The following is a 26193-nucleotide window of genomic DNA, read 5'->3' on the forward strand; positions in this document are numbered from 1 at the left end:
AAGCAGCCTCTGAGCACAGGCCTGTCAGCCTGGCGGCACTTGCACGGCAGCCTGGTCCCCCCACCCCCAGTGAGTGGGCAAGACGCGGCCTTCCCCGCCTCTTCTCCAGCCTCCACTGAGGCTGGAAGCAGCAACCACTGAAACTTCTTCCAACCCTAAACAATTGTTTTCTTCTTTCGGCTCTTAGGACCAGTGGCCTTGCTGGTTATGGTAAGTTCAGAGTAAGAAAAACTGCCTTTTTTAAAAATAAGCCACTGACCTGACTTCTGGTCTTCACTTCATTCTTCTCCACGAAGCTATATTCCCTCTGAGGAAACAGGTCCTGCTTTCAAATATTTAATCCTCTGGGAAAATCGAACCTTATAAGCTACTTATACAGGACAGCAGTTGGGGTGGAATCCTCTGGAAAAGAAATTGTATGTTAAATGCTGTCACAGTGCACCCAGTTTAAAGGAATTGAGTTGAACTTGGTAATGTGATGAACTCCTTGGCAATACCAACAGGGCACCTAAACCTGGATCTTTTTTCATGTAGAGCTGTATACACTTTCCTAATTTAATTTGCTAAGTGCCCTGCATTTCTTCAATGAATGAGCTCTGCAGAACAGCCTCGAGCATTGGCTCTTGGACCCTGTTGCCCACTGGCACAGAGGACAACCCACTGCCAGGCATACAGGAAACTGGACTTGTGATTTTAATCAATTATGTAGTAAGAAGTCACAGAGTCAGGGCTTCCCTGGTGGCGCAGTGGTTGAGGGTCCGCCTGCCGATGCGGGGGACGCGGGTTCGTGCCCCGGTCCGGGAGGATCCCACGTGCCACGGAGCGGCTGGGCCCGTGAGCCGTGGCCGCTGAGCCTGCGCGTCCGGAGCCTGTGCTCTGCGACGGGAGAGGCCACGGCGGCAAGAGGCCCGCGTACCGCCACAGAGTCAAATACACCGTGTAAGCAGCTGTTCCCTTTTGTCTCCTCTTCTTGCCAGCGTTCTGAGAAGTCTCCTATGACGCCTCCTTTCTATGACTCTACATAAGCAGTGACGTGGCTTTAACAAGGGACCTTATGATTCCGCCAACTCCCTTCACCGAGCCAACCAAAGGGCAAATGGTTTGCAAAGTCTTTGGGCAATTTTCTGAAAATTGAAGCAATAGGTGAAAAGCCAGTTCCTCCCCTTTGCAGCAGTTCACAGGCTGGGTTGTTCTCCAGCTCGACCCTCCTTCCAGCTGGACGCTGTGGGGCACACTGTCACTTGTCGCATAAGAAGTGCCACTTCTGAGACTTGCGGGTCCTGTCGGTGGCAGCTTGTGACAGTTGGTTATGTCCCGGTACCCAGTCCCCCCAACCTCAGGGGCTTGGAACCACGCAGGGCCGCTTCTTGTTCACGCAAGTCATTTGCCCTGCTCGTCACCTCTGAGAACTCAGGCCAACAGAGCCGCGTGCATCCAGAACCTTCCCGGCCACAGGCCATAGAGACGGGGTCAGGAAGAGCCAGTGCTGTTCTCTGAGCTTCCTCTCCCCGTGACTCCTGCGCCCCTGGTGGAAGGAAGGATGGCCTGGCGTGGCCTGGCGTGGCCTGGCCGAGGCAGGAGCCCCGGGGGAGCCCAGGGAGAGCGAGGGCCTCTCGGACCGGGGTGCGTGGAGGGCGGTCAGAGGAGGGCGGCAGCGTGCCGGGGGCCCGGGTGCGTGTGCCGTGAGCTCGAGCAAAAATGACTGGCATCTCCAGGCCCAAAGATCGGGGCCGAGGAGCGGGCTGCACGGGGACCAGACGGGACGCTGGGGGCACCCCTTCCTGACAGGTCTCTGGGGCTGGCGACACTGCTGCCCCCGCCCCGCCCAGGCTCCCGGAGCCACGTGTGCGGCTGCAGAGACTTCTCCCACCACCCTCCCTGCCCGAGGCGTTGCTACCCTCCTTGGTGCGGCCGTCGCCCTCTCCTCCTTCCTGCGTGTGTCCAGCATCTCCTTGCTAGGTGTGCGGTCCTGCCTGTCTTCCCTGAAGGTCCGCTGCGCCAGTGGCCAGGGGACCAGCCCAGGTCCAGGAGCACCACCCCGCACGCCGTGGGTCCCTCCCCGCACACCCCCAGCCAGGCTGTCTGGTCGCCTGACCCCAGTGGCCAGCTGAGCCTGAGTGGGCACGTGTCGTCTGGCAGAAGCGGGGCCTGTGCATCGTTTCCAAGCAAGGGGAGCGGTAGCGTTCGGAGGAGGGGGCGCTCCTGCCGGCTCAGAGAGTCCAGGGCGGCCAGGCGGCCCAGGACCCTGCCGCGGGGCGCAGCGCGCGTCTCCTCCGGCCCGCGGTCCTCATCTGTGCAGTCCGCCAACGCGCCGCGCCGGGCCCGTTCCCCTCGGTCTGCTGGAGGGCACGGCACCTCCCCCTGAGGTGGGAGCAGAGAAGCCCCCACTGACCCCGGCTTCCGGCAGGGGGATCGAGGCCTGGTGTGGGAACCGAGGGGCGGCCGGCACGAGCAGGGAAGGGGAGAGGCTGGCCAGGGAGGGCCGTCGTGTCCCTGCTGCTTGGGCAGATTCACAGATGCTATTTTCGGCTGGAAATCACTGGTTCCTCCTTTGCTCTGTGCTTTATATGTCAGACAGCCTCTGACACGCAGCCGTTTAAGTGCTTTATGCACATTAACTGATTTTAGCAAGAGTCGCTAACTTTCCTTTAACCTGGATGTTAAGCAGCTCAAAAAACTCTCTTTCAACTACTCTCCACGTGTGGTTAGCGCAAACAACCTGAACGCATTTTCTTTTTAAGGTTCTAAGGCCTTCATTTATGACTGCAGATGATTGGCCCTGTGGAGAAGTGCGAGAGGACTGCCAGGCCGAGTCAGACGCGGCCTGATGGAGGGGCTCGCCTACCCCTTCCCCACCGATCCTGCCAAGCCACCCGCAGCCATGGAAGCGGACCCCCTGGGAAATGGGATGTGGAATTCCTGCTTCCGAGCTCTGAACGGAACAAAGCCTGGCGCTGTGAAAGTGGGGTCTCCCCCGGGGGGGAGCATGGCACCTGGGACACTGAGGGCGAAGTGAGGCCTGCCTCGAGGGGCAGAGCCCACCCGCCCTCGGCCCCCTCCTCGCGTGCAGCCGAGGTGCTTCCTCTATCAGAGGGGTGCCTGCCCCACCTGCCTTGCCCACAGGCCACAGGAGGGTATGGCGGGATGGCTGGAGGCGCCTACCACGCAGACTCAGGCCCTGGTGACCCGACTGGCCGCTTCACCTCCAATCTTCAGAGTTCTGCAAGGTCCGTGTGGCCAAGGTACTCATGGCCCCGGGCAGTGACGGGGACAATCTGGACAGCGACAGATGTTCGGCTCTGTCGAAAGGCGTACGTCGTGGTAGGTTGAGTTTCACGAGGCTCATCGGACCGCACCAGCAACAGGCCTGACGTGGGCGGCGGGGGACGGTTCTGCCGGGACCTGGCTGAGGTCTCCGGCGGGCGGCGAGCTCTCCTCCCTGCTGGCCTTGTGGGGGCCGTCCTCCCCTTCTGCCCCCTCTGGCCCTTTGTGTGTGGCCTCGCAGCGCCCCGGAAACTGTCTGACCCTTGCAGCTCGTCCCGGGCCCCCAGCACCCCGGAGGCTCTCAGTGGTTACTGAACGAGCCTGTGTCCTTCGTCTCATTTAAACTGAAATTTCTGTTTTGAAACTCCCTTCAGAAATTCCCTTTCTCTTCTAAACGTTGCGCTTTTTCTTTCAACTCTCTGCAGAATCATCATTCAATGCCAGTAGGCAGTGCATTTCGAATAAACCCACGAACTTGAGTGTTCCTTTCTGCTGACTGAATTCGGTTCTCTGTTTTTATTTGGTATCGTCTGTCAAATGTAAAAAGGAACCAACTTAGACAGAAGATAACGCCTCAGGGGAGCTGCGCTGTGAACAGCCTCACTCCGTTTCTTTGGTGGATGCACTTTGCTTTTATCGTGAACAAAGTGTCACCAGCGTCCCTGATGGTCACAGGTTGTAAATGGATTCTTACAGGTTGTACTTGGGGGTGTTCGTCCTGGGTGACCTACACAGAACTTTTGGGAGCCTTAAAAGTTTGCATTTTGGCAATTTGTGACTTACATAAACTTTTTATGTTATAAATTAACATGCCCTCCTTTCTGGGGGTACATTTTTGCTATTTCTTGACTTCTTTTTGCAGCATCTATAACAAAAGTGCTCCTAATCCATTCTTCTCTGCCTCCATCTTTATAAATTAAAAATCAATATTCCTTTTTAAAAGTTCACTGAAACTTCCCAATTCCTTCAAGATTTCTTCCTTTTGAAAATCAAGTTCAGGGTCCATCAGCAAAGTCCCTGTTTATTTTGCTTCTCAAGTTAAAGCACCCAGGTGACGATCATATATTTAGTGGGTGCTGGTTTTTTGCATTCGCTTTTACTGAATAATGTTCAGGGAAAAAGCTTATTCTTGACACGCTGACAATCACGCACAGGTCTCAGTGATGTGGGCGCTGCGGTGCTCTGTGAGGAGACCCCATGAGCTCGCCGGTGTCCGTCCAGCAGCGCGCCCCCAGCGTTCCGTCCCGTCGTCCAGGTGTCTCAACCTGCAGCAGCAGAGCCTCAGGGCCCCAGCTTTGCCCCAGGCTGCGACCCCCACTCTGCGGCCAGGTCTCGGTAGGAGCAGGTGCCCCGCCCGTGATCTGGCCCCCGTGCCCGCCCTGCAGGCTCCCAGGTGGGGTCAGGGGCTGACCTCCCCACGTGGTAATGAACACTCCTGTGACGTCCCGAGACCCCTCTCCAGCCTGGCGCAGGCGCTCCCGCGGTAATATTCTGCTGCAGGCCCCCCTCTTCCAGGAGGGCGAGGCTTTGGAAAGCAGAGTCCCGAAATTGGAAGCAAGGACCCTGATTTCCCTCGCACCCGTTTCGGGCTGGAATTACACCCTGAATCTCAGCAAAGGTTTTCTTCTGAGATTGTGGGAGGCGCGGCACCTGGCACAACTAGGAAGCCAGGAGGACGGCCTGCCCGGAGCCTCCCCGCCGCGCCCTCCCCTGCCCCCTCCCCCCCAGAAGCAGCTCTGATCAGACAGAAAGGGGGCGGCCACGAGGGAACTCACAGCGTCGTGAAGATGGTGTTTGACCTGAACCTTGAAGGCTTCAGTGTCTCAGAAGGGACGAAGGACGTCAGAGGCGGGGACGCCATGGGGGAAGGTGCCCCCGGGGGGGAGGGGGACTCGGGGGAAAGGGCCAGGGAGGGGGCTCGGTGCCCCCCAGGAGGACCACGGGAGCCTCACGGACAGCCGAGGGACCTACGGGGGACGGGCGGGACACCGGTCCTTCGGCGTCACTGCGAGTGCTGGGCTCAGACCCAGCCGCTGGGCCCGGGAGCCGGCCTCTGCCTCAGAGGGCGGGAGCTGGACTCCAGGGCCCCCCAGCACTGCTCGCTCTGAACACAGCTGGGAGAAAGGGGGCCACGGGGGGCACCCCGACCGCTTTAGGGCGGAAAGGACACACAGCCCCGCTCGAGCTTCAGGGAGACGCTGTGCGGCGGGGTGGGCTGGGCTGGGGCCACGGTGCGCCGAGGACCAGCCCAGCGGGTGAGCACGTCGAGGCCCGGGGCTGGCGAGCCTGACCTGGAGCCGGACGCGGGCGGCGTCCGAGCGGCTGCAACCGGCTGCGGAGGCAGGTCCGCGGCGCACAGGCCCCGGCGGGAGGGAGGGGAGGGTCCTGCGGCTCCTGGCCGCGAGCTTCTCGGTTCGCCGCCCGGGGACGCTCAGGCTGGGGGCAGGGGGGGGTCAGGAGGGACGCGGCTTCCCCCGACCTCGGTGCCACACTTCCCTCCCAGGAGGTTTCACCGGCGCGGCTTCGGGGTGTCCCTGGTGGGAGCCGCCGCCCGAGGTGGCTTCCCGAAGGCTCCCCGGCCCGGGAAGGAGACGCGCTGGGAGGGCCAGCGGGGGAGGGGAAGGGTCAGGAGGGAAGAGGAGAAACTCGGCAGGGCGCCCTGTGAGCACAGCTGCTCTCAGCCGGGAGGCCGCTCAGCCCCCCCGGGGGGCCGCGCGCGGGCAGGCCCGGTTCCCACGGCCACGGCCGTTCCCACGACTGCAGGGAGGTCAGAGGTCTCCTCCAGGCTTCCCTTGGGGAAGGGCTCAGGGCAAGTGCAGAGGCCCAGCCTTGAGTCTGCTCCGCGGCTGCCAGGCGGGGCTCCCTTCTCAGCCTCCTTGTAGCCCGCGGAGAGCTGGCGGGGAAGGGGCAGGGGCTGTGATTACGCTTAGGCATGAGCCCCTGAGAGCAGGCGAGCTGGGCACAGAGGCCCCTCGGCCACCCGCCTCCTCTGAGCTGGGCCCAGGGTGACCAACGCTGAAAACTGCGGCTCGGGAGCAGTGCTGGATCGGACGGTCGTTCAGGTCCCACGCAGGGCGGCCTCTGCTGCCCTTGACCGTGCACGCCTGTCGCCTCCGCGCTCCAGAGGGTGGCCCCGTGAGGGCAGGGCCGCGTCCGCACACATCAGATGCTCCGTGAACGGATACACGAGTGAGTGATCGGTGCAGAGGGATAGCGAGTTCACACCCCTTTAAACGAGACCGCGCGAGACAAGTGTGGCTGGACATCCTTGTTCAAAATGCTCACCTCAGCTTTGTCACTGTAACACTTGGAATGAAGTTGAATATCTAATCATTGGGGACAATTAAATACACGTTAGCACATCCACACAGTTGGGAAATTACAGTTCCGAAAATTTTTGTTAATTTGGGGAAAACGCTGATGATACGAAGTTAAAGGAGAAGAGTTGGATGCACGTCACACGCTTGGCGTGGTCTTAACCGAGAAAACACGCGCGCGTTAGGGACCCCGTGGCGGGAGCTCACGCGTTGTCCACATGAATTGTCCTTTCCTCCATGTTCTTTCTGAAGTTTACACTTTTTTAGCGAGAAAATATGGTATAACCAAAACCATAAAAACATGTTCTAAGGACAGAACATCCACACACACTAAGACTGATTGCCCATGTTGGGTTATGTCAAAGGCTATGCTACCACCTCTTGACCTGCACGCTTCTGCAGCCCTCAGTCTGTGCCAGGCTTGCGTTCTCTTCTTTCTTGCTGTACAATTCCTTCCTCAAACATCTTTGGTTCAAATTACTCCTATTTTCACGCTGGTGTCTTTTTCTGGATTGCTTGAAGTCTGGCTTGGTTTGAAGCTCTTGGCAGGGAAACGCAGAACGCCACTGTCAACATTCAGAGATGGTCTTCTGGGCAAGCGAGGTGCTTTGGGAAAACGCAAGGATATATTAGAGCGTGCTTCCTGCCCTCGATACATTTTCAGTTGACTACCTCTGGTTCTCTGGTCTTTACCTTGGAGGAACTACTTTTATTACAAACCGCCGATGACATACTTCTGGCAAAAATCCAACGGCGCCATCCCTCTTCTGAGCTCTCAGCGCCTCCGCAGAGGCCGAACAGCCCCTTCTCCACCATGTGCCTGGGTCTGGCCTTCAGGGACCTCCTGCTCGGCAATCGTGTCTCTCGTATTCTGGTGGCGTCTCACTGAGCTCCTGCCCCGCTTTTCAGCATCTCCAGGCCTCACGGCGCTCTTGAACCAACGCCGATTATCTGACCAAATACCTCAGAGATGTTTGTCTTCCTGATACCAGTTACCCTCATCACCTTGGGCCCAGTGGCCTATTCTGCCCTCTTCACCCAGAAAAGCCCCTCACCTCTACCAGCTCCTCGTGATTCAGTGCTGTGTCTTCGGCAGAGAAAGGTGGGTCTCTCTCCATCCCAGAATATTCTCCTCGCAGCCTGAATTCAAGCATTCAACCACAGCTTTGACTTCCTCTTCCTGGGCTGGTCCCGTCTGTCCCATTCACCTTTAATGGGCTGTCCCTTTGCTTAGCAGAAGTTCTACATCAGAGTATGTGTAATACCTATGGGCGTGGCTTTAAAAAATGAATTAATTATGTATTGAAATGTTAAACTGCTTTATTGAGGTATGTTTGACATGGAAAAAGCTGTACATACTTAATGTATATAACTTGAGCTTGGGGATAAGTATAATCTGGGAAACCATCACCACCACCAAGGCCAGAAACATATCCATCGCCTCCCAAAGTTTCCTCCCATCCCCCTTTATTACTACTGTTACTAGTACTATTGCTGTTGTTCTTCTGTGGTAAGAACACTTTCCGTAAGGTCAGGGCTCTCAGCCGAGTGTAAGTGCCTCACCGCGCTCTCCGCACCAGGCTGTACACACGCTGCCCGAACTTGTCCCGCACAAGTGCAGCTGCGCTGTCTGACCATCACCTACCTCTCCCGTCCTCCTCCAGCCCCTGGCAACCACTCTTCTCCCCTCTTCTGTGTGACTATTTGAGATTCCACGTTACAAGTGAGGCCACAAAGGCTGTGCCCTGCGCCTGCCTGCCTCACTGAGTGCCATATCCTCCATCGAGGTCTGTCCGTCTTGTCGCAAATGGCAGGATGTCCTTGTTTTAAGACCAAACAGCATCCCGTGTGTGTATACGCGACGTTTCTTTAGCCATTCGTTAGAAGCATTTTTAAAAATTGTAAGACATTTTATTCACACAGCAAAGATTTGTGAGTGCCTTTTACAGCATGCGAGGCACTCCCTCGGCTGTGAGAGGAGCCACGGATAGATTGACAAGTGTCCTCAAACTATTGCAATTTAGAGGCAAAGGTCAGACTGGTAGCTAACACTGAAGTTGAGGGAAGTGTGTGGTTAGTGCTTAGAGGCATATTTTAATCTTTGATTTGTGTATTTCTCTGGTAATATCTGATTCCCCCCCCCCCAGTTCTAAAGGTAAGTATCACATTTTCTAATTCTTTTATTTTTCGCAGGACTTCCAGACTAGCGCTCTGTACGAAGTAAGCTCTCTGGCAGCCAACATGAAGTCAAGAATTCAGGTAATTTTTCAAAGGAGGCTAATTTTTTTTAAATAAGAAATTTGAGTCTGCACTACCCTACCTGTCCATCTACGTTGGCCACATGCAGGTGCTTTTCTCTCATACTTCATTTCATCCCTGCAGAGACCTCAGGGCCACGTTTCACTGGACTCTCAAGCCTTCCAGCCCCGCTTCCAGCCCCGCTCTGGCTAAGGGCTTACGGGCAGCTCCCCATCTCAACCCCCATCTCTTTGGTTTGTTAGGAGAGCAGACAGATCACTGGAATGTTTCTTACGGTTTCTCAATTTTTCTTGTCTCTCACACCCTTGACCCTTGATGGTTCTAGTTAGTGAGCTCGCAGAAAGTCTCAGAATGAGGGCTTGTCTGACGTTCTCTCAAGTACTGATTGGTTGGGGTGATGCATTTTGGCAGGAATCCCATGGAGATGGTACTCGGTCCTCCTCGGAGCATCACATCAGGGGTGCATCTTCTTCCTGGAGATGTTACTTTCCTCCCTTGGTTACGATGGCTGCAGATGTTCTCCATGGTAAAGACCATAAAGTTATTATTTTTCTCCTTCTAATTGATCAGTCTCTTGGGGGAGATAAGTTGAGACGATGAAAACACCTTGTTTTTTCTCAAAGCTTAGCCCAGTGATTTTTGTATCCGTCAGTGGCTCTTTCCTGCAGTGACTTTTACTGTAATGTTTGCCTATTGGTGATTTGGTACTTGCCTCCTTTCTTCCACATTTGTTAACTTGAGTTCTGTAAGGAAGAGCTGCGCGTCTCTGCCGTTTGTTTATCTAGTTGTTTGTTTATTTACATCACCGTCGACTCACGAATACTTATTTTGTTCTGTGGATTAGGGTCCAACTCTTGTAATTGATGTTGTAGGAGCCACTGTCAACTTGGCTGCTCGCATCAGGCCGGTTTTGACCTTCGGGGGGCTCCTTCGGGGGGCTGTCTGCGCCCTCGTGGCACCTCCCTCTGTTTTTCAAAGCCGTCCCAGTTTTCTAGCCCCACACGTCTCAGGCTCACAACTGGACCCCACGGCAGGGTCGCCTTGTTCGGAACAGACTGCAGGGCGGCCTCGCTGGAACCTCGCCCCGGTTTCCGAGTCTCCGGTTCACGGTCACACTTGCAGCCAAACACCACCTTCTGGGGGAGCCTCGGCCCGAGCCGCGGGCGGTGCCGGCAGCGAGCAGAGGTGCCACCCCGCCCCGCCCCCGAGCCCAGACTCGCATCGCTCAGGAGCGGCCCCTGGCAAGTGGGCCGCAGGCGTCGGGCTTGGAAACAGCTCCAGCTTCCGCCAGCCCGGGGAGCCGGAAACGCGGAACCAAGTGTCTGTCCCCATTTTTCTAGAAGTATTTCCTAAGGAAACAGAATCCAGGAGAGTGTAAGTCGCCTCCACAGAACTGAGTGCCGTTCCAGCAGCCAGGAAAGAGGGACACGTGGGTCACAGGACCCCGGGGAGCTCGGCCTCTAACGCGCACACGCACGCGGATCCTAAAAGCTCCTTTGCTCACGCGTGCCGGACGCAGGAGCCCAGAGGAGGAGAGGGGGGGCACCGGGGGTCCAGAGCCCCGGGGGCGGGGGGGGCGTGGGGGGAGGGTGTCCAGAGCCCCGGGGGCGGGGGGCGCGGGGGGGCGGGGGTCCAGAGCCCCGGGGGCGGTGGGGGCAGCCCCAGAAGCAAGGGGGAGGCGCTGCCCCTGAGCACGGCTGTTGAATTCATCTACAATGAGGCACTTTAACATGTACCTTTATTATTGTGAGACACTCTGACATGGAACTTTCCGAAAACAAGGCCTGAGTGACACGAGTGAGGCCAAGCCCCTCTCTTGGTTTGCCCGTGATGCCCCGGGGCCCGGCGGACTCCCGGGTTCGCAAAGTCGGGAGCTGGGCCGAGTCACAGGGACGCACAAGCTGTTCCGTGTCAGCCTGGCTCCCGACTCACTTTGGGAGGTGACAACACAAAAGGCAGAGCCTAAGGACGGACACCCCCGAGTTCTCATCCCAGGCCCCCCCGTTACTCCCTGCACTTCCCGAGGCATCACTTGCCCGCTCAGACTCCGCAGGGCGCATGCGTGGAAGTCTGGAGCGCCGCCTGAGGCCCCCAAGGCTAGAGCGAGCGCCAGTCCCGAGAAGCCAGGCACTGAGGCTTAGCTCCACCTGACCGTTTATCACCTGCCGGCATGTGTCAGTCTTTGATGCATGAAAGTGACTTTGGTCCTAATTCCTTCTCTCCTTCAACTAGCCTGTGTCGTGTACCTGCCACGTGCCCCGCGCTATTCTAGGGGCTGGGGTACCGCAGGTCCAGGTGAGTGCCTCCTTAGTCAGCAGAGCACAAAAGCATCTCCAAAAGGATATGTCAGGACTTCTGTTTCTATTTGTTTTAATGTGAAGTTTAAAAAATGAGCCGACCTCACGCTTAGCCTGGAGAGTGACGGTGGCCCCTGCACGGGGCACGGCGGGGCCCCTTATGTGGATTTGCAGTAGCATCTTCTGGGGTTGAGCAGACAGCCCCCAAAAGAACTATTAGCAAGAAACTGTGAATGGAAGATGGCGGTGATAAAGAGCGAGCAAACAGCGCCCCAGAGCCTTCTTCCGGCTGAGAACAAGCTCCTTGTCAGCTGTTTCCAGGTTAAAAACATGCAGTACTAACCGGACAGGACATCGGTCCCCAACATTTGTGATTTGCAGAATGGCTATTTGAGATGTAGATGCTATAGACTGAACGTTTGTGTCCCCACGAAACGCACGTGTGAAACCCTAACCCCAAGGTGATGGTGTGAGGAGGCGGGAGGTGATCAGGTCCTGAGGATGGAGCCTCATGAGTGGGATCAGTGTCCCTTCCGAAGGGACCCCAGAGGGCTCCCGCGCCCCTTCTGCCACGAGAGGACACAGCAGTGAGACAGCCGTCTGTGAACCGGGAAGGGGGCCTCACCAGACACCAGATCTGCCGACACCTCGATCCTGGCGTCACAGACTCTGGAGCTGTGAGAAATAAACGCTTGTTGAAGCTGCCTCTGGTAGTTCGTACCTCAGTCCAGTCAAACTGACTCGGTGGATTTCCGCCTTCTGTCATTAACAGCAAACCTCACACCAGACGTAGGTTTTACCCGGAAGTATCAGCGGGTGATCTATCCCAGTGATCATGGAAGAGTCTTGAGTACACTGGCTTAGAATCACCCAAACGCCACACTCGCACTGAATGAATGACTCGTTTAATAACCTACGCCAGACAGCACGTAGGAAGCTGGCTGCTGAGCTAAGACACTACCCCGGCTTAACGGAGCTCTCTCTCCACACACACACACACACACACACACACACACACACACACACACACACACGGACATGCACACACAGTGCACGGTACAGTGTGTCAAGTGATATGTGAAAAGGCTTCTGTAGGACGAGGTTCTGTGGGTGCAGCAAGGGACGTGCCTAGGGGAAGCAGGGAGGGCTCAGGGGGCCGAGTCCTGGGGGAGAGGGAGCTCGGCGTCTTCCCCTGAGACGGGCCCCCACGAGAGGGAGCAGGCCAGCCTGAGTGGTGAGCTGTGCAGAAGCAAGGATGCCTTGGGGTGCGTGGCATCCCAAGGGACAGCAAAGCAGCCTGGGAGGGAATCGCCCAGGAGGCTCTTGGGAGAGGCGTGTTCATGCCACCAGTCTCTGCCACGTCCTGCCCTCCACAGCCCGGGGTCTCACAGCCCCTCCCAGGGAGCTGAAGGCCTGGACCGAAGGCCAGGCGGACCTTCCGGAAGACCTTGTGATCTCAGGTGGATCTCTCTGTCCTGGGGGGGCAGGGGAGGTCACTCACTCGGTATGGATGTTCCTGGCTTTGCAATTTCCGCCCCAGTCCTGCCCCAGAGGCACCACGACAGCGATTTGGGCCCATTATCTCCCCACCTATTTCTAGCCTTTATACGTACATCTGTGAATAGTATATGCTGTTTTTTGCTGGTTTTTATAAAGGTTCTAGAAATTATATTTGTAGCATTTTATAGAAAAGTAAACATGACAAACTATTTTTTTTGTTTGTTTTTGTTTTTGTTTTGTTTTGTTTTTTTGTGGTACGCGGGCCTCTCACTGTTGTGGCCTCTCCCGTTGCGGAGCACAGGCTCCGGACACACAGGCTCAGCGGCCACGGCTCACGGGCCCAGCCGCTCCGCGGCACGTGGGATCCTCCCGGACCGGGGCACGAACCCGCGTCCCCTGCATCGGCAGGCGGACTCTCAACCACTGCGCCACCAGGGAAGCCCGACAAACTATTAAGTACCAATACTTATAGTGGAAACCTGGCTGTTTGTTATACTGTACTTTGTATATTTTGGATTTCTTTTTTAAAAAAGCCAGCGAAGCTTGGGACCCCAGGTGGCTGGCAGCCGTGCTCCATTCACGGTTCCTAATCCAGAACTTTCTCTATAACTCCTGTGGGGGGCTTACCCGACAGCCCCCAAGGGCAAGGGTGGGGCAAGAACTCGCCTGAAGCTGCCTGTGAGGTCCTGCCTGCAGGCCACCTGTGTGGTCAGGACCCAAGTTCTCCACACTCCTGTGGGCCTCGTCCCTGGCCTGGGGCAGGGCAAGAGCTCATGGGGGCGTTTCTGCCTCGGACCCGGCGCACAGCAGGGTCAAGGCCACGCTCGTCTGAGTCCTGGAGACACCGCTTCCGACTGTGTGACCAGCAGCCTGCGAACGGAAGGGTCAGATGTACCCGACGCCGAGTGACGTGGGGCAGTAAAGCCCTCGGCAAACGGGGCTGGAGGAGGGGGCTGGCGCCCCCCCTGCTGTCCGTGAGGCAGCCCGCAGGAAACGGGTGTCTCCGGCAGGACCAGTGAAAGGTGCCTCTGCTTCCTAAGGGCAGGAGCGTGAGGGTAAAAATCTCACTAGAGAGCCATGTGCTGTCGGAGGAGCTGGTGTGGGAATCTGGAAACCAGGGGGCTCAGCATATAGAAGTGACGTCAGCTAAAAATAGCAGTGCTTGAAATCCTCTTATTTACAAAAGGAAAGGTCTCCAAAGAAGACCTTAGAATGAGAAGGAGGTCACAGAAGGGAGACTTGAAAAGAGGAGGCAGGTACGGGGGAGGAGGCCGTGGACAAGACAGAGCAGCTTTGTCCCGGGAACGCAGGTTTGGGGGTCAAGGTCCAAGGGGGACACTTTCCTACTGAACTGAGAATTTCCTGCACCCCGAGATTTTTGGTATGTGCTGGCAGTGAGCATTTCCCAGGGGTCAGAGTATCACCATAATGGAAGAACAGACACGTTCTTACAGGGGAGGTGGTAAGCAGGACAAACAGCTGCTTCTCTCTGAGGTTCTGGGAGCTTCGCTGGTTAACCAGTCGTGGAGCCAAGATGAACACAAAGGTAATTCTCAGAACACTCCCCCTCCCTACCACCTCCGCCAGTGAACATCAAAATACTTATGCCGACAGTAGTTTGGTTTTTAGTCAGAGTGGGAAGGAGACCTTCAGTTAGATCTCCTTCTTTTAATTACCTATCTATACTCTAGAATCTCTTATGTAAAACCCTACCAGCTTTCTCTGTCTATCATCTATCTATCTAATCTGCCTAGAGAGACTGCAGGAGGACTAGTTGGATGTGTTCACATTGCTTATCTCTAGATGAAGAGGTGGAGATAATTTTTACTTTAAAAAAATATTTCATATACATGTATACTATTTCAGTAATTAGCATATGTCATTTTTATCTTCAGAAAAAAAGCTAAGTTTATCTTGAGAGAGAGAGGCAGACAGACAGACCAAAGTTGATCATATCCAGAGTTTCAGATTCAGGCATTTGATCAACCAAGTTGAATCTTCGGTAAAGGGTGTTGAAACAACTGAGCTGGGGCACAAGTGTGGAGTTATATCTTTTTTTTTGTTACAGGCTTTCTTTATTTAGAGCAGTTTTAGGTTCACAACAAAATTGAAAGGTACAGAGATCTCCCATGTACCCCTGCCCCCCCCACAGAGACACACAGACACACACACACAGACACACACAGACAGAGACACACACAGAGACACACACAGACACACAGACACAGACACATACAGACACAGAGACAGACAGACACAGACACACACACAGAGACACACACACAAGGCACACACAGACACAGAGACACACACACACAAAGACACACACACACAGAGACATAGACACACAGACACACACAACCACACACACACAGAGACACACAGACACACACAGACACAGAGACACACACACAGATGCAAACACAGACACACAGAGACACACACAGAGACAGACAGACACACACAGACAGAGACGCACACAGGCACACACACAGACACACACAGAGACACAGACACAGACACACACACAGACATACAGAGACACACAGGCACACACACAGACACACACAGAGACACACAGAGACACAGACACACACACAGAGAGAAGAGACACAGACAGGCACAGACACACACAGAGACACACACACAGACACAGACACACACACAGACATACAGAGACACACACAGACACACACAGACACATACAAACACAGACACACACACACAGATCCTCCCCTGCTATCAGCATCCCCACCAGACGATGCAGGTGTTACAACTGATGAACCTATATGGACCCAGTTACGACGTCAGCATCACCCATAGCTCACATCAGGGTCCACTCTCAGTGCTGTGCATTCTGCAGGTTTGGACAAATGTATAATGATGTGCATCCACATTATAACATCATACACAGTATTTGTACTGTCTACTCATCTCCTCCCACTGCCACAACCACTGGTATTTTTATGTTGGGGTTACAGCTTTTTTTTAAAAAAAAAATTTTATTTATTTATTTGGTTGCGTCAGGTTTTAGTTGCGGCACGCAGGGTATTTCGTTGCAGCGTGCAGGCTTCTCTCTGGTTGTGTTGGGCAGGCTCCAGAGCTGTGGGCTTAGTTGCCCCATGCATGTGGGATCTTAGTTCCCTGACCTGGGATTGAACCCACATCCCCTGAATTGGAAGGTGTATTTGTAACCACTGGACCACCAGGGAAGTCCCTGGGTTACAGCTTTTTAAAGGCCAGATCTCCTTTTGTACTGCTTCTTTCTTTGGAATTTGGATTTACAGAAAACTTCGTTCTAATTTCTAAACTCTACTACTTATCAGCTGTGTGGCCCTGATCAAATTACTCAACCTCTCTGAGCCTAAGAATCCTCAACCGTAACACAGACACAAAATAACTATCTGGCAGTGATGAATAAATGTGTACAAAGTGCTTACGGTCATTATGAGGAATGTGTGTGTGCATGTGTGCCATGCACACATGTTGTGTGTATGTGTTGTGTGTGGACGCAGGACTGTACAGGCATATACTGCATATGCAGGTGCCCGTGTATACATGTATGCTATATGTGTGCACACATGTGCGTGTGCATTTGCATTTTGCCCTCATTTTACTGCCACCGTGTATTTCTGGCAGGCGGTGCTCATGAGACCCAGAGGCGGTACAGGAGGTCAGATGCAGGGGAGCCTGCAAGAGACCCAGCTCTGCCGGCCCCAGCCAACCAGCACTCCTGCCCGCCCCACCCCCACCCCCGCCCCGGGGCTGAGGCGGAGCCCAGAGTGGTGGGAGTGAGAAGTTACCCAGGGCAGTTGAAACGCCCTGTTTATTTGTCAAGTTCCCAAAGGTAACCCTGTCGAGGATAGTTTTGCCGGCTCACAGCGCTTGGGTCTCCTCCTACATTATTAAGCTCCAGAGAACTGTGTTTCTTATTCATCATCACACAAAGCTCAAGAGAACCAGGACAGAATCCCGCCTCCTGGCACCTCAACAGCCCCGGAGGAAAAATCGAGCAGTCCGAGGTCCCTGGTCTCAGATAAAACAAAGTATTTAAATTCTGACTGATTTCTTCTTTTTCCCAAGAGGGGTTTTATGCTGGGTGATAAGAACTTCTTTAGTTTTGTTTTTGGATCTCTTTCTTTTAATCCCTGCCCCCTGTAAACTTTATTCATTAATGTTAAGAATAAATAGTAGAGTCAAAATTCTGGAGCTGAAGTGGAAAAATATAACCAGAGTGCGTAACGTTGGACCCTAAGCCACAAAAATTATAGTGCAATTTGTTGCTAAACAAACTTAATGTCCTTTATTAAATTCCTCTATTATAAGCCTCCCCACGATTCCTGCAGCTCCTGGAACTTAAAGCTGTACAAGCCACTCCATTTGCTACATTTCTGTAGCTAAATTTCCCAAACCAAGTAATACTGAGCTCTCAAGCAGGAAACAAGAATTGTATACTCTTTTTCCTCACCTTTCTCTCTGGTGGACAGTGCAACCCAATGAATAATATTTTAGGAGATTCCAAAATTTTCCCAAATGGTAAAAAAAATTATGTTTCACAAATGAGTTTATATTTTAAACATACATAGAAACGAGACAAACAGCATCCCAATTCAATGACATTCAGTACAGTCAAAGGGAAGGCTCGCGCCCGGCAACACGTGGCTTTAGACAGGTACGCTGAGGATAAGAGGGAGCTTGTGAAGCCCCGCCAGGGATTCGCAACGTCAGCGCCGCTGACATTCGGGGACACAGTTCATTATCCGCGGAGGACGCTGGGCAGCATCACTGGGCTTTGGCTCCCGGACGCCAGGGGCAGCCCCCCGATCCACGCGCGACAGTCACAGGGCCTCCAGACCTCGTCACGCGGCAGGCCCCACGGCGACCCTTAACTCCAATTTAAAAAGGAAAGAAACACCAACACGAGATGCACCGTGGCTGACTCTCAGAAACCTTACACCGGGAAGGACGCCAGACCCCAAGACCACACACCGTATGGTCCCATTTACATGACCTACCCTGAGAGGCAGCTCTACAGAGAAAGAGCGCGGTCTGTGGGCGGCCGTCAGTGTGGGAAGGAGGGGCGAGGCGAATGCTCTGCATGGCTCACGGTGACAGCTGCACAACTTGGTGGGTGTTCTTAACCTCACTCAATAGTACACTGTAGATGTGTACTATTTACATATAGCATGTAAATTTGACCTCAATAAAGCTGTTTTTTAAAAAAAAACATGAGGAAAACAATAGGAGGGTAAACGTTTTGCAGAAGGAAGAATCAAAACAGGGCCGACCTGAGCCCAGCGACTTGCTTTGACTCTGGGCAGCAGTGTCCCCAAGCGGGGTCCGCGCCCGCCTTCTGCTGGCCCGAGTGGCCGTTAGAACCAGCCTGAGGTGTTTTTGCCAAACAGCTGCATCGTCTGTTAGCACCAGATGCCACCCAACGGGCTGTGTAGCCAGTGCTGGTGTGTGTCCTTCTATGAAAAACACTGTGTACGCATGGCCACCCATGTCCAACCCGGCCAGGAAGAAGACGGGCGACCAGCAGGGGTCTGCCCTGTAAGACCTTCTCCGTTTTCTGTTAGCACGTGAAGTAATTCATGGTGAAGCATGCCTAGCGTGGCATGAAATGCAAAGGGGGAAAAGGTTTGAAACCCCCCAGAATCCCCCATGGCCGACTCAAACCTCTGTCACAGTAAAAAAAAACAAGTCTGTCTCCTTTGGTGCGCCTTAAGTAACAGCTGTTGTTGCTATTCAAAGACATTCTGGGGTCTCTTTTATTGTAAATGCGACAGCACATGCCTTCTTGGGGAGCAGAAATATCCTCTCTTACCTGGAGGGCTAGTCGTTTCCAGGCATTGGTAACCTGTCTCAGGCGGGAGAGCTTTCCCTGGTCAAGTTATAAATACCTACTTGACCCAATACACACGCAGCCCTAAGTGTGTGTATTGAAATTTTTAGAATCTTCAGCTCTGATGGACCCAAGTAAATCGGGAATTGGGTTAGAAATTGAGGCTGTTGGGTAAGTCATCCCAAGACCTCACTGTGGCAGAGTTTCGGGTAAAGGAAGGTGTTGATAGTAAATTCACCCCTATCTCCTTTAGCTGGAAGCTGTGCGGGCTTGGAAGAGATAAGTTCAACAATTTAAATTTCCCCCAAAGGCCACGCACACAAAAATATACTTTTCTCTTTTGATGACTCTACATCTGACCCGAGACAAAACACTGAAATTCTGTCTCTATTTTAAGACCCGGTAAACTGAGGACAGGAGAACCCACACTGGCCCTGACGGATATGGCAGCTAGGAAGGCGGGTGATGCCTGCCAACATTTCAGGAAAAATTACTGAACGATAAATAACTCTGATTAGGCCCAACTTCCGAAGTGGGCTGAGGGCAGGAAGGATGCTGATCTACCCAAATAAATCCCACTGGTTTCCTAGAAAATTGTTTGTCTCACGCGTGTTCTGTGAAACGTGCACAATTTTACAGTGAGGTTCTGCTGAACAGGGTCCAGGCAACAAACACGTGTTAAAAATAAGCATCTCCTAAAACACGGGAATAAGAAAAAGGTGACATCTCTAGAGAAGATCCAAAGTCGTGGTTTTCTGCCTACCTCTTTTTGACAAATACATAAATATAAGCTTCAGAAGTGAGTTTGCAAGTTTTCTTTCCAGATCTTGGCAGTTGTCAAGTGCCAGGATCGGAGCGAGAGGCATGTGGCTGAGGTAAAAGCCCTCACTACCCAAGTGGCGCAGGTTAGGCTATTTTCCAAAATACGAACTTGTCTTTTACTTCCAAAGGGCATGATGGTTCCCTGCTTTCTTAGCTTTGAGTTTTAAACTTATAGAAACCAAAGAGGGAGGGCGGGGTTACTGATTCAACATCCCAACTGGGTTTATTCTAGCTAAGGAAGTCAGAGACCTATTCACCACTATACTTAACCATCACCGTCTGTTAAAATATTTACTCATTGCCTTTTTATAATGGTTGTTATAACTACTTTTCAATTGCCCCCATTGTTTCCTTTCCTACACAAACTTCTCTTTTGAGTCAATTCTTTCCCATGGACTTGAGAGCTTTTGTTTTGTTTTGTTTTGGGGCAAAACAATTCTGGACAAGAGGAGACTGATTCTTTGGTCTTAAAAGAATGTTAAGGTATGTCTGATGGTTTGGTGTTAGATGGAACAGCTGTCATCGGTCCAGAGTTGTGTTTGTGAGACCGTGTGACGTGGTGCCAACCTGTGCAGTGCAGACAGCAGCATCCCTCACTCCGCCTGGCAGGTCCCCAGGACCGCAGGGCACTGCTCCTGGACAGTCCATCCCCACCTGGACCAATGTCCCTCCTTCCTGTCTGCTCAGTTCTTGGGCCACCTGCCCCATTGCTTCTCCCGGGCAGCTCCTGCCCTGCCTCTGGCTTATTTTCTGCACCTTTGTCTTGGTTCTTCCAACAGGCCCCTCCTAGACAGACACCGTCTCTACCTGCTGCCCCTCCTAACCCAGATGCCACCCACTGGCATGTCTAGACCTGTTTAGTGGATCTCAGACACAACCAAGTCAAGTCTACAAGCCTCAAGACGGTTTCAGATCCACAGTCCTTGAGGAAAGACACTTCCCTGTGTAAATGTATCACGTGGAGACAGGATCTGGTCTCTCGTGGACCAGGTAACTGAGGCCTCTTCTACGATTCAATTCCACTTTATTAATTCATAAGTCAATCCACTGGGACCCGACCATGTCACATGATAGCGTTGCCTCAACCTTTGTTTCTAAATGATTTTGGCAGGTTATCTTTGTTTGGCTCACACGGAGAGCTCGTTGCTCATTGGTTCCAACACGGTACAGAGCAAAGAGCAATGGGCCATGGGTCGGACCTGAGTTCGAGGTCATCTTCTGCTACTTAGCAGCTGAGCGTGGGTGCTGGCGATTCCACAGCTTTGCTGCGAAAATGAGTCAACGTACGTGAAGGTGCTGTCTATATGGAAACACTTTATGAAGCGTTATAGGATTCACAAAATAAAAGTAATTTTCTGAATGGCACTGTAGACTTCGTGCATTTTGTGAGGGAAAACAAATTTTCATAATCTCAGGAAGAAGCTAATGAACAGAAAATCTGGAGAGTCTGGACTCTTCCCAGAGGAACCTGAAGAAAAGAAGTGGTAAAATAGAACAGATATGTCTGGAGACTGTAATACAGTAAAGCACTTCAGATCCCATCGGGAGGCTGCACAGGAGCCTTGCCGCCAGCAGGCTGCCTTACGGCGCGACATTCCGGTCGGTCGCCCGACGTCAGCGCGTGTCTTTTCCAAAGAGGTGTGTGATTCTAGGACCAGAAGTTGTGCTTCTCTAGAGAGAAGAAAAGTGGCTTTAAGCAACCGTTTCAACTGGTACCGTGAACTTTGTCCAGAGCTAGTTTCACAGCAAACAATCAGCATCAAAACTCTTCTGAGAAATGAATGTAAATTGTGAGAAAGGCAGTGAATGAAGAAATCCAGGAAACAGAACAAGGCTATCAGATAGCAAGTGCATGGATTGGAGTGAAAGGTAACAAGAATAAGGTCCACGGTCCTGTATGAAATATGTAAGAGTTTAGAAATCCAAGCCACAGGAAGGTAGCTGAAGCCAGTCAAGTGTGGCTGGGCTCTGGTTGGGGCTGCAGAAGGGAGCCGCAGAGGACACCCCGGAACAGGCCTGCACCCTGGGGGGACACCTGGGCTCGGCTGGGCGGGGACCTGACCCAGGGCTGTGAGCACAACGGGGCCACCAACAGTTTTGACTGATTGACTTAAATACAGAAAATAAACAGAAAGTCAGCAGAATTATTTTTTTAGCTTAAGAAGCAACATAAAATAAGATTAGGGTCCTAGTGGTGAGGCCTTGATAATAAGAATGCTTAAGAGGCTAAGATTCATTTCCCAGAACATTCGACTTTGATGTATTTATTTTTTAAAGAGAGGCTCAGAAACAAATGATGTCAGCACACAGGGGAGGTTAGGAAACTCCAGGTGGGCTGAACCGGGGCCTGCCTGGTCCACAGTGGGCTCAGACTCCTAGTTGCCAAGGTGCTAACTTTAGGCGGGCCAACGAGGTCCTGAGCACATTTCTGAAAACTGGGTGGGTGGGTAGGCGGGACTCGGTGAGCGGAGGGGCTCCTGTCCTCCGTCGGAGGCTCAGCCCACCCTCTCGCGAGCCCGAAAGTGAGGATGGGGCTCCCACAGCGCACCGTCGTGAGGGGCCCGGAGGGAACGCACAGACCGGGGCCTGGGGTCTGGGGAGCGAGCAGAGCAGAGCTGGGGCCTCTGGGGCGCCCTGCTCGCTGCTCGCTGGCCCAAGGGGGCGGGACAGCCTGCTGGGAGCGAGACTCCGGCGCGAGCTCTGACCGCAAGACTCAGCACCAGCCGCGAGCCAGGCCCCGCCCCCGGCCCCGCCCCGGCCCCGCCCCCAGGCAGCTGAGGGCCCGCTGCCGAGGCTGGTACTCCCACATTAGAACTGCGTTTGGTGAGCGACAAGGATTTACTGTGCAGCACAGGGAACTCTACTCAGTATCTTGTAATAACCTACGGTGGAAAATAATCTGAAAAAAGCACGTAAAACAGTCATTTTGCTCTACACTTGAAGCTAAATCAACTAAACTTAAGTAGAAAAAAAAAAAGAAAGAAATGCACTTGGTGAGTTTTGGCACAGGGGAGGGGCATATGCTTTATGACGGATTCATCAGAATCTCACAAACACTTAAATTAGGTCCCTCAACAAACAGAGGAGCATCGTGATTTTTCCAAGAGGAGACAGTCTTAAAAAGTTGTATGTACGTAGAATTATTATATAGCTGAGCCTCTGAGGTGCACTAGGAGAGATGGCATTTCAAAGACACACTGATGGGAGGGGGGGTGCTTCAGCCTCTGCTCGCCTCTTGTGAGGTGTAGACTCGCATATGTGAGCCTCTTAATGGAAGGGACACCCACAGGAGAACATTGCACAGGAAACATAGAGCGCTTTCTCACGGAAGGTCCCCGAAATAACAACGATAATCTTCAATTAACTTTGAAGAAAGGGCCAGAAAAAATGAACATTTGAAAAATCAGAGAATTTTCATTATCTTTTCAGTTGTGCCTCTACAGAGAATGAAATACAAACAGATTAGTGAAGTCTCGGGTATTAGGAAACGTGAAAAAACCAAATCAGAATGGGGTCGGGGGACACATGCACATAGGCTGCAGTAAAACCAGTGGGCTTCAGGGCCTCAGCGTTTCCTAGGGACCCTGTGAGCACAGCTCCACACAGCATACATGACACCAGGGTCCTCTGTGTGACAGCCAGTAATGGTCACGGAACTAAACAAAAAAGAATACGGGACAGAAAAGAAACACATGCTGTTAAAAATGTTCTTGTTGGCTTCCCTGGTGGCGCAGTGGTTGAGAATCCGCCTGCCGATGCAGGAGACACGGGTTCGTGCCCTGGTCCGGGAAGATCCCACATGCCGCGGAGCAACTAAGCCCGTGAGCCATGGCCGCTGAGCCTGTGCGTCCGGAGCCTGTGCTCCGCAACGGGAGAGGCCACAACAGTGAGAGGCCCGCATACTGCAAAAAAAAAAAAAAAAAAAAAAAAAAAAAAAAAAAATGTTCTTGTTGAATTTTATACTTATCGTTCCAATAAATAAATGAGAACAAAAATAAAATAAATATCACAGTAAAAAGAAGAAAAAAGTCATGGACTAATACTTTTCAATTGCAATAAAGTATATTTTGAAAATTGGGGAAATACGTATGTACCTATATGTTGGTCTGTCACATTAATGAATAATTACAATTTGTTTTAAAGCCTCAACTTTTGCAAATTTGTTGCAAAAGTTAACAAATAAACATAAGGAGAACCGAACTTCTCTTTATGTCAGATTTGTCAATCTGCCTTCACTCATCATTGATCACAGACCTCTTTTGCTTTATTTTAATTTTGAAAAATTTCTTTCATGTTAAGCAACAGATATATCCAAACCAATAGTTAGGAAAAGTTTCAAAAGCATAATTGGGAGAGATTCATAGAAAACCCATATCACATCAAATTCCATAAATAGCATGTCTATGCGTCTCTGGGACCAATTCTGGTAGCTTTCAAATATCTCTCCAGTCCCAAAATTGTAAAGGCAAGTAAATGTTCAGGTGGATACAGAGGGGCTGCCCTTGGTTATTTCAAATCTACTCTGCAGGGTGGAGAGGAAACTGCCCCCATGGGGCTCGGATTCCAAGTCTTTCTGAATTTAGTGAAAAAGAAAAAGGCAAAACTAAGACTAGCTGGTGCTGCCTGTTAACTGGGATCCTCTACATTCACATCGTGTAGAAAACATTGTTAATTAAAGATGATGTAATAAAAACACCCTCATCGAAAGGTGATGTAATATTATTAAGACTCTACAGCAGACACAGCCGTTATTTAGACTTGGATCAACCAAAGAAATCTGGGGGGAGGAGTATCTGAGCACTGCAATGGTTTAGGATTGCTGGCTCTCGGTAGACAGACCAACGTTTAGTTGTTTATTACTAAAAGTTATTGGTAGTAAATGCTCTGTGGCCACTGCGTCTCCACATCTCCTGCGCTGGGAGCGGTGAGGCCCTGCTGCCCCCCTGGAGGGACGGCTGCGAGGAGGGGCGGGAGGGATTCCCCGAAGTTCTGGTGCCGCACCGGGGGGCGGAGCGGGGACTGCAGGTGGCCAGGGGCACTCGGTGACCATGCTGCCCGCAGGCTCCAGCTCTGGAGTCCGGAGTTCGGCTGAAGGACTTGGGCGGCCCTGCCGGGGACACGCTCGCGCAGGAGGACCTCCGCAGGGTCGCACTGCAGCACCCGGGGACTCCGGGCCGCGCCAGCCTGTGAGCACGTGAGCGCCGCCGGGCTCTGGCCGCTCTCTGGGGCCCCCCGGCCTCGCCCCGGGCCTGATAGCCCCTTGCCCCGCCAGCCTCCTCCCCCTCCCGTTACAGGTGCCACCAGCCTGTCACCTTCGGCACTTGACCCTCTCTGCCTCTGGGGAACCCAAACCAGCACTGCCCGCCGCTACTTCAACGTGCCGGTGACCTGGTCTGGTGGATTCGTATTTGGGAAGGTCCCGTGGGATCCCATCGGGCTGACGCCTGCCCTTCCTCACAGCTCTTCCCCCACCTCCAGCCCATCCTGCCCGCCAGTCATAGCCAGGCCCCCAGATGCCCTGCACATCTGCTTCCAAGTGCACCTGGCCGTGCCGCCCCCCTCATTCGCCCTCTGCCCAGCAGGCCCTTGGATCCCCTCCCTTTCCACCCCCCGCCAGCGCACCCTCCACCGCAGGGGCCTCCTGGCCTGCGTTTGTGCCTCTAGCTCAGCATTTGCTCACAGGACATTCCCCAGTGCCTGCCCCCTCTCCCCAACTCAGTTAAAAAGCCTCTGAAGGCAGGGCCGCCAAGCCTGGCTCCTCCCCTCCCCCACGGTGGCCTGCACGAGCTGCTGGGCCCCTGCACGCGCTGGGCGCTGGGGCCTGACTGAGGCCCGCAGTCCATCCTCCCCGGCCCTTCACAGGGGCGCACAGCTCATAGCAGATGTCAGAGGCCACCCGACCCTGCCGGCCTTCCCTTGGAGGGGGTCCTTTATCCAGACGGGCCACGGGAAGTACAGATCGGGGGGCACGCCGGGCACACTGGCAGGCACGGATGCTTCTGGGATGCGTTTGAAAGACGAAAGCGGTGAGTCACAGGCCGAGCCCCTGACAGCATGCTTCCGGGGCAAAGCGCGGAGGAGAACCCAGACTCCTCTCCCAGACCCACGTTTAGCATCAGCTGCTGACACGGATACTTCTCGCAAGCCGGTGGTACTTCCTCTTCCTACCACGGAGTCTCCGTCCCACCCAAGCTGAGGGCCAGGGCTGCCTGCAGGAAGGAGTCGGGCCCACAGCGAGCAGAATACCTGCCAGCCAGCGTCCTGGTGGGTCTGGGGGGTCAGGACAGGACACGGGACGGGAAACCACTTCTGCCCCCAGCCTTCCCATCCTTCTTGAAGACCTGCCCTGCCTCCCTGCCCCCAGCCCTGCCCCCACCCCCAAAGTCGGAAGGAGGCCCCAGTTCCTCAACACCCACTGTTGCTTCCCCTGCCTCTGTCCTTGAAGAGTCTCCACTGAGTTATTTGAGCTGAATAACAGCAGATCCCTGGGCTTCTTGCACAACCCCCCACCCCCGGAGCCCCTCAACTTGTGTAACGCTGCACCTCAAGGACAGAACACCATCTGCATCGGGCGCTGGGCTCCCAGCACCAACCCCACCCCGGTCCAATTCTGTGTTCCTGCAGAGGGCCTCCTGGGGCGCCCCGACACCCCAGGACTCTGCCCGCCACCCTGGGAGGAATCAGGAAGGCCCGGCGGAGGCACGTATGGCGGACACAGCGCCCACGCAAGGGAATGTGGTGGAAAGAAGAAAGGCTCCCCTCGTGCCTCACCTGTGTTCCTCCTCGGTCTCCGCAGGAGGTCCCGACCTCAGGAGAGAACTCCAGCGTGGACGCCCGCCCCCACTGGCACTGCACCAGGGACGCTGGCATTTACAGGGAGCGGTGACCT

At 53.6% G+C, this 26193-nt stretch overlaps 1 protein-coding gene across 3 annotated transcripts in view; it reads right to left on the reverse strand.

The window, feature by feature from the left end:
- The window catches only part of DUSP22 (dual specificity phosphatase 22), an 81788-nt gene that overhangs the window by 1956 nt on the left and 53639 nt on the right, over window positions 1-26193 (reverse strand). The window contains exon 9 of one of the 3 annotated variants that reach the window (XR_010835212.1): window positions 260-402. Coding sequence is in view for 2 of the 3 variants with exons in the window: in XM_067006868.1 (XP_066862969.1) it covers window positions 20953-20975 (23 nt within the window). In the remaining variant the exon portion in view is untranslated. Of the gene's footprint in view, window positions 1-259; window positions 403-20937; window positions 20976-22698; window positions 22961-26193 lie in introns of those variants that run through there. The other 2 variants (XM_067006868.1, XM_067006869.1) reach the window with 2 other exon arrangements.

Source organism: Kogia breviceps, chromosome 10 (assembly GCF_026419965.1).
Source record: "Kogia breviceps isolate mKogBre1 chromosome 10, mKogBre1 haplotype 1, whole genome shotgun sequence".
In the NCBI taxonomy this organism is placed as follows: Eukaryota; Metazoa; Chordata; class Mammalia; order Artiodactyla; family Physeteridae; genus Kogia; species Kogia breviceps.